General features: G+C 33.3%; 1 protein-coding gene across 1 annotated transcript; it reads left to right on the top strand.

Annotated features, from left to right (window-relative positions):
• The first annotated feature begins 6,274 nt into the window (after positions 1 to 6,274).
• LOC135832704 (uncharacterized) lies at positions 6,275 to 8,590 on the top strand. The gene is made up of 6 exons (XM_065346138.1): positions 6,275 to 6,441; positions 6,566 to 7,077; positions 7,149 to 7,476; positions 7,549 to 7,968; positions 8,054 to 8,143; positions 8,218 to 8,590. The coding sequence occupies exons 2-6, from the start codon at positions 6,606 to 6,608 to the stop codon at positions 8,429 to 8,431; spliced, it is 1,524 nt and encodes a 507-aa protein (XP_065202210.1). The 5' UTR covers positions 6,275 to 6,441; positions 6,566 to 6,605; the 3' UTR covers positions 8,432 to 8,590.
• The last annotated feature ends 659 nt before the right edge of the window (positions 8,591 to 9,249 follow it).

Genomic DNA, 9,249 nt, shown 5'->3' on the forward strand with positions numbered 1-9,249 from the left:
TGGGGGGTCTATAATTTTGCACATGAAGTTTTCTCGATGGCACCTATCTACCATGCAAACATCAATCCCAAAGCTCTCTGAGGTCGAGTCACCATTCTTATCTCCCTATGTCCTTTCTTTTACTGGGGTGTGAAAAATTATGTTCCATGAGATGAAGTTTGAGGAAAAATCGAAGAAATGAACTGGAATTCTCCAATCGGAATTTTTTTATCCATTCTCCTGCGTATTACTATGTGCAATTGTGCATGTGTACATATTCGTATGTGTTCAAATTATTGCAATTAGGTAGCTTCAGAGATAGTGAAGAATTCGCGATTCTTTCATAAAAAGGTCCAAAATGTCCTAACTTCAATATCAGCATAAAAAATTAAATTTATGCTCGAATTCATCGGTACCTCCTCCCGAAATAACGTGCTGAAAATAAATACAAATAGTATTAGCCTTGTCTAGTCGCATAAAATCGTGAAAATTCTGGTTTTTACAACGGGTAACCTTTTCCCCCTTGGGTGGACCGATAAGGTAGGCTCTGTGTAGTTTCGACGGACTTTCTGAAGAAGGGTCGTAGGTATCGTATTGAAATTGCTGTTTAAGTTCACCACGAATTGCATCGATTGGCGTTTATGGCTTTGAACCAACGCCCTTATGGTAAAAAAAAAGGTTTCCTGCGATAAAATTGCACCACCTGCCAAATCATATACAGGGTGGCCAGAAATATCGGGTACCCCTAAAAAAGTTTTCTAACTAAATACTTCGGTTGGTCACAGTGAATGATAATAATGATAACACATGATTGGTTGTTGGACTGGAGAGATAACATTCCACTTATCATATGCATCTATTTCACGTTGCCAACCTATATTTTTAATGAAAAACTTTCTTAGGGGTACCCGATATTTCTGGCCACCCTGTACATGGGTAGGTATAAACCTATACCTGATATTTGAAACGAGCCATTTGCACGACATTAAAACATTACTAAAGGTAGGCAATCTGATGAAGAAGCAAGCCACTATATTCGTGTAAAGGTAAAAGAGTAGTAAAAGAACACCTGAGGGATGATAAATACCCCATAATACTCGCACGTTTGTTTTTTTCTTGCTTTTGTGCAAAAAAATAGTGGTCTAAAAAGAGCTACGGTAACCTAATTTTTGAGGGGAGAGTCGACCTAGATTTCCACGTGCCTTGTTGCCTTCTTGGTGGCTGCAGAAGGGTTGATTTTTGAGCATATGAGTTTCTTTATTAGGTAGTTCCCTTGAGCATGGTGCTTTGGGCAAAACGCATTTTTCCAGCACCCAAACAAACCGCTCGCGATCTGTGTGCTGAAAATTACGTCTTTGTCGCCGTCTTCGGAGTTCGGTCTTGGGTGTTTTGAAAGTTCAAACACATGTCTGCATCGCCGTTAATGGTTAAACAAGGGTACCGAATCGTCGCTAATTCGAACGAATCGTTCGTTGCGATATTCTCGCGATCGATACAACGTTGTGGCATTTTTGCGCAAAATCTCCGCGCGGTCTTTCTTTTTTTTTATGCGTTTCTTAAAACATGGCCCCTTTTTCCTCATATATTTGTATTTCGCGTGCACATTTAATATAAATTCGTTTCGAGCTCGACCGAGACTGGCAACGCCGGTAACGGCGATGACGATGGCGTAATTTTAATCCTTTTGTTAAAACCAGCTAATTCGTTCCTTAATTTTCAATAGGTAGCAATGTTTTTGTTCTCGTCTCGTCTCATCGTACTGGTAATGAGAATAGGTATTGCGAAAAATTCACACGTTTCGCTATATGTCCTTCTCTCAGGCAAGCTGTTAAATAGAAAACAAAAATCGTTTTCCTATTGATTATAACCAAGAGTACCTACCTATATAGTACCCAGTAGTGCGTTATAATCGCAGCTTTTTCTCTCTAGTTTTGTTTAACGCCTATCAATGAGAGCGGATTGTTAAAATGAACGAGTTTTCCATTGGTTACCAAAATTATCCCGAACTATTTGTATCTCTTGGTTGCTTTTCCCCCCTCGGCCCTTTTGCCTGAGTCGTCGTCGCGTTGCCAATATTTTATGACGTGATGTACCTACCTACTCGTACTTCCCTTATAGTATATTTTGTTTGGCTTTGTGCCTAATTTAGATCTCGCTTACGAGTATAATATCATCTCTCATCCCACGGTATATCGTTTAAGTAGGCTTGGATGAATTAAGACGTCAAAAACAAAAAAATACCCGAGAAAAACGAGTTTTTATTATGATTAAATATCTATGTAGCTGATATATTACGTAGGTACGCATTTACCCCCTTAGTTTTCAACGATACCTTCCAAGTGCTGTCTTAAAAGAACAATGAACGGTGTGTAGGCTGTTATCTCTACCTGGAATGGTAGGTTTTGATTTTTTTTTTTGAAACCTGGATTTTTTTTTGCATTCGGTTAGGTTGTTCTTTAAAATTGGAGCTCGTATTAAGGGAAGCTCAAGAAAAACATTTCAGCTTTTTAAAAATGGAAAAATGGAAGGTTTTAGGCTTTAAGTAATTAAAATCAAAAATTACAAAATAAGGTACATGAATGAAAAAAACGGAATATGGAATATTAAGCAAAAATAGATTTAAATATCATTTAAGTCTAGAGGTCTAAATGACAATTTCAAAATTACCAGTCAATCATCGACAATCACCAAAGTGGTCAGTAGGTAAATTCACCAAAAAATACCTATAATTGAGTTACAATATCGGTATAATGTATAAAAAATATCTCATATGAGTCATGATTCATCAAAAATTATGAGAAATTTTCTAGAAATTACCTCATACCTGTAATTTACCTAAATTCACCTGTAATTTACCAGAAATTACTGATAATTTACCAGAAATTACTGGTAATTTACCAAACATTGCCTATAATTACCCAAAACATTACCTGTAATTTACCAAAAAATTACTTGTAATTTACCAAAAAATTACCTGTATGTAACTGACCAAAAAATTACATGTAATTTACCAAAAAAATTACCTGTAATTTACCAAAAAAATTACCTGTAATTTACCAAAAAAATTACCTGTAATTTACCAAAAAAATTACCTGTAATTTACCAAAAAATTACCTGTAACTTACTAAAAAATTACCTGTAATTTACCAAAAAATTACCTGTAATTTACCAAAAAATTACCTGTAATTTACCAAAAAATTACCTGTAATTTACCAAAAAAATCTGTAATTTACCAAAAGTTAAAAAGTTACCAGTAATTTACCAAAAAGTTACCTGTAACTTACCAAAAAATTACCTGTAACTTACCAATTACCAAAAAATTACCTGTAATTTACCAAAAAAATCTGTAATTTACCAAAAAGTTACCAGTAATTTACCAAAAAGTTACCTGTAATTTACCAAAAAGTTACCTGTAATTTACCAAAAAATTACCCGTAATTTACCAAAAAATTACCCGTAATTTACCAAAAATTGCTTGTAATTTATCACCAGAAATGACCCGAATGAGGTAAGAGGTAATCTAAGTGCCTGTCAATTGTAATTTATCATAAATTACACATAATTTAGCAGAAATGTTCTTCAAGTTGGAAGAAATTAACTGTAATTCACCAGAAATTACCTGTAATTTTAGTTTTTACTTCACATTACCAGTAAATGTTGCCTGTTGGTAACTTTTTTTTAGTATAAATTCATTCAGATATCCATAATATCCATTCTAGTAATGGGTACTCCTGGGTAAAATGGGCGAAATGTCCCTCCCCTGTCTTTGGGTTTTTGAAATATCAATAACAAATTGTTGGGTACCTCTAAAAAAAATGTTGAACCCCAAAAAAATTTCCCCCACCATACTCCATTACCAACAATGGCGAAATATGGTGTTTTAAGAAATTTTTCAGGAAAAAATCATACCTACTTTCGACGAGTTTTGGTCTAAAAATTTTGAATTTCCCCAAAATGTGTGGAAGAGACATGAGTCTAGCTACGTGAATTTTTTCAAAATATTTTGGCTTCCAATTTAGGGGGGGGGGGGCATTGATAAAAGCAAATTTTAAATCGTTATATCTCCGAACCTAATTTTATATAAGTACACGGAATTTTTTTCTTTCAAAAATATATCTGCATGAGTACTCCTTAATTCGATTTTTTTCAAATTTTTCCTCCACCTGCTTAAACAGCGTTATAATGAAGTATTTTCTACGGAAAATCTGATTTTTGGGCAACTCCCCATCTTCCAGAAAGGGGCTGCGTGGTTCGCAAAACTCGAAATTTAGTAACTTTGAAAAGATCATCATAAATGAGGAAATATTTGAATCATTCAACTCATGTCCAAAACCCATCCCATAGTACTCGAGTGAACGAACAGAAAATGTTAGTATGAAAAATTGCCTATCATCAAAATTGAAGGGGTGAACTTGATTTAAAATTTCCAAATTTGGGATGCTTCAAATTTTTTCAATTTCAAATTTTATTTTCAAATTGTGTTTGCACCTTCAATTTAGAAGATAGGCAATTTATCATGAAACATTTTTTTATTTGTCCACTCGAGCACTGGGTTTTGGGCATCATTTGAATGATTCAAATATTTCCTCATTTTTTGATGATCTTTTCAAAGTTTATAAATTTCTGCCCATCTTCAAAATTGAAGGCGCAAACACAATTTGAAAAGTTGAAGCATTCCAAATTTGGAAATTTTGAATTAAGTTCGCCCCTTCAATTTTGAAGAAGGCAATTTATCATAAAACATTTTTTTGTTTGTCAATTTGAACACCATGGGTTATTGAAGTTATTTCAATGATGCAAAAATTTTCTTACTACATATTTGTAGACGGTAAATTGAAAAAATTACACCAGTTTTGGGCAAAAATTGAAAAACGTGTTGAAAAGTTTGCCAAAAATGAGAAAATGCTTGGATCATTTAAGTCACATCGGTGACTCAAGTCATAGTATTCGAGTGGACGAACAAAAAAAGTTTTTATGATAAATTGCCTATCTTCAAATTGAAGGCGCAAACACGATTTGAAATTCAACATTTTCAAGATTTAGGGCGCGACAAAACGTTGGAAATTTTAAATTTTGAATCAAGTTTGTCCCTTCAATTTTGAAGATAAGCAATTTGTTATAATAACATTTTTGGTTCGTTTACTCGAGTACTAGACATGGGTTTTGGCCTTTGGGCTTCATTTGAATGATTTAAACATTTCCTTATTTTTTATGATCTTTACAGAATTACTAAAAGAGTTTTGTGAAACACGCAGCTCCTTCAATTCACAAGATAGGCAACCGGTCACAATATCGTTATTTGTTCATCTCCTCGAAAGTCGAAAGTATACTAGGTGTAGGTATCTATACAGGTTGAATTTTGGCTTTGGCAGACAATGAAAATGTGCATGGAAAGTTCCTTGAAATTTGTGGGGAAAATTTGTCAACTTTTAAGCTTCTAAAATCAAATCCATCAATTTCCTTGAAAATTTATCAAGGAAACTGGAAAGTTGTAAACGCCGAGAAAATGATAAAAAAGCGTTCAATTTTTGCAAAATATTTATAAAAATAATGTTTGAACTGAGAAGGAAAATTTTAAACGTTTGTAAATAGGTTCATAATTAGAAATTCATTAGTTGTAAGATAATAGATGACATTTTCAGACTAACATTGTGCTATTCACCCTTACAGAAAAAAAATAGTACTTTCTGAGTAGTAGTTTTTTAACGGAGTAAAAAGTACTACTTTTTAACACCTTCATGGAGAAATATTAGTAGTGTTTTACGTAAAAACTACTACTTTTGTCTAAAAACTAGTTAAAATTACTACTTCAAAACTACTACTTACGAAGTAGTAATTTGAACTAGTTTTTAGACAAAAGTAGTAGTTTTTACGTAAAACTACTAATATTTCTCCATGAAGGTGTTAAAAAGTAGTACTTTTTACTCCGTTAAAAAACTACTACTCAGAAAGTACTATTTTTTTCCGTGAGGGCAGCTAACTGTGCTAAGTGGGTATGGAATGAATGGACTACCTCATTTCGAAAAAATGTAAATTGTAAACCAGTAACTTTCTTTCTGCAAAGTTTTCGTAAGTAAGTTTCCACTTTCTTTCTTTTATTTCTGGAAATTTATCATCTCCAGCTCCAGCGGTAAACTTTATTAACTAAACTCTTTCGTAAGCAGAATTTATTGAAAAAATCAAAATTCATGCTCATTTTCGTTTTTTTTTGGTAAATTACCGTAAAATACGGTAAAATACCGCGGTAATTTACAGCCCTGATAACAAAGGTATGAGGGCGAGGGGAGGAGGGACATATTGGAAAAATAAAAATAAATATTTTATTTTTGATAAAGAAAGTTCAATTCAACGAAGTTCAGCTTTGAACGTTTAATTTTGGTTTAATGGTAGAAATTTGTGAGGAAAAGTAGCTGTATAGTTGAAAAATGTAAGCAGCAGTATGTTCATCGTAGCTTAGCTCAGGTAAATTGGTTACCATACATTTTTGTAGTTCGGTAATCTGAATTCAGCTTACTCAGCTGTTTCCTGTATCACATACCTATTGCTTATCCAAAAATAATTTCACTGACTGTACTTCTACTTTCAGATTTCCAACAGAGAGTGGCATAGACATGGTAACTTAACATATGGAATTGAATAGTAACTTGACTATTCAATTTGCCAATGTTAGAAACGACGAAACATTCCCATTTTCCATCATCATCGTGAAAGGATGTGTTTGCGGGGACTTGTCTTACAATACCGAAGATGAGATTCACGTCGGTTACTTGGATCATCAGGGAAATACCTTTCAAGAAAAATGTTACAAACTCGTAGACAAGAAATTCTCTTTACTATTATGTTTGAAGCCTGGAATCAATGATTTTCTATTCACGTTCAAGACCGTCAAAATAAGGCAAACTTATCATCATGTTTCACCTTCAGTCAAATTTGTTGTTTCTCCTACGTTCATCATTTGTAAAGGAGAAGACATACCGTACCACAGTGTGGAAAAAATCAAAGATAAAGTTAACGTCGGTTGTAAACTAATTCAAACGTTGATTGCCGAAATATTGTACGAATATGGATTTGGAAGGAAAACGTTCGCCTTGACACAAGGTGTGTTATATGTATTTCTTGATGAAAAAAATGTTCAATGTTACTAATTTCGAGTTCTATGTTATTTTCAGAAGATGCAAATGGAAATGGGGATGGCAGTTGTTTAATATTTCATAGCAAGCTAGATGTCGAATCAGCTGCTACAATGAGTTCCGAAGAGTTATGGGAATACTTCGGTAGAGAAATTATGACATCCGAACATGGTTTTAAAAATCGTAAATTTTTAGCCTTTTTATCGCACGGTCAAGGTAAAATATCTCAAAATTTAGCTATCGGTGGCGGTGGGTTAGCTTTATGTAGCGCTGAATACGTTAGATCATGGCCTGGTTCTATCGACGGTATCAATAATTGTTTTAATAACGAAGTAATGCATAATTTCTCGCTCACTAACAATATAAAGTACGAATTTCATATACTTTTGCATTTTTTCTGTCGATGCGAGTGTCGAATTAATTGATTTTTTCCTTACAGAAATAACTTGAGCAGCTCATTGGGTGCTGTTTGTCACGAATTGTGCCATACGTTTGACTTGGGTCACACGACGAATGGAATAATGGGTGGAGATTTCGATCGTATTGGGATTATATTTTCGTCTGAAAAGTGCGCTTTGCCACCACAAGTTGCTACGAAAATACAAAATCTCAATTGTAAAGGCAGTAAAAGAGATTGTTTGATTGTTCACCAAGGTACTTCTCATCGGAAATTACGTATAAATTACTCGGTAAATTGTAACATTTTCCCTCCAAGCGTTCCCGCTAGTTCTTTTTTGGAAAGTTGTACTTCAGATGTTGATAGAACAACAGTTCTAGATGAGAAAACTAAAATGAAGCATATCTTTCCGACTGTGTCATTCTTGAGCATTGGCTGTGCATCTTTATTAGCTTATCATAAGTGAGTAATATTCTGAATTCATTTTAGCAATATTGCAGTTTTCAATCATTGGAAATTTTTATTTTTAATCGACGAATTTTCGCAGGTGGATTAATCAAAGTTCTTTCAGTATCAAAAATATCAACATAAATTCTGAAATCGATGAATGCTCGACTCTTCGTTACGATGCCATTCGGTAATAAAAATCTTTCGTTACAATAACTTCGGTTATTTGTAACTTTGATAACTAATCTAGATTTTGTCTTACAGAAATATCGTCACGTCGACGTTCAGTTTAGTCTTGATTCAGTTGAGAAATCATGACGGATACGTCTTGAAATCGTGGGAATTTTTCGAGAAAAAACCCAAAACATTATTTCTCGTTCCAATTTGTGAGAGTAGGAAAGCTGACTTTATTGTAATCCAAGACATAAAAGGCAATTTACTGAAACGAGACATCGAACATTTTTTAACCGATATCTAAAAATGCTTTTCACTTTTCTAGTCAATGATTCACTTTTACACGTAGGTTTAGCTAGAGTGAACTAATTTATTTTATTTTTTTAAAAGTTGCCGTACTTAATTACTTACTTAAGTATTAGTGTATTTTTGTCGAAAAGTGAATAAAACAGAATTTAATATTCGTTTTAGTCAGATCATTTACTGATGTTAGCTGGAAGCTAATGGTGCAATAAAATGTATGTAGTCAATAATAATTCAAACAAATGATCCCGTTAATTATCTAATAGAACTGAACGTCTCGTCTCTGATAAAAATGTTTTCATTGTCGATTAATTTCAGTGTTATTGAAAGTTACTCTGTTAACAAATTACAATTGTGTGAATCTACATGAACAAAAATAATTTTTTATTTTGAGAAATTGGCGTACTAGGATATCAATGACCGTGAGAAATCCAAACTTGAGCTCAAAGAATATCATTTTTAACTTTGTGTCATTAATTAATTAATTATTACTCATTAGAATCAAAAAACAGAAGCGGAGCAATTTTTATAAAAAAAAAACTGGAAGATTTTCCGGAAAGGTCCGTAATTATTTATGTGTAATAATGATGTTTTACTAGACCTCTTATCGATTAATTTAATGCAATATGTCACTCAATTCAACAACTAAATAATAAATCCTTACGGAAAATTCATTTTGAAACGTCGATAAAAAGGTAAACTTCAATTTCCGTCTGTCCATTCTCAATTTTATGTTCTGTCCTTTGCTTCCTAACAATAAACTCGTTCTTTTTCCCTCATAAAAATATACCTATGCTAGGCACCAACCTAAATCCACTT

Source organism: Planococcus citri, chromosome 1 (genome assembly GCF_950023065.1).
Source record: "Planococcus citri chromosome 1, ihPlaCitr1.1, whole genome shotgun sequence".
NCBI classification, from domain to species: Eukaryota; Metazoa; Arthropoda; class Insecta; order Hemiptera; family Pseudococcidae; genus Planococcus; species Planococcus citri.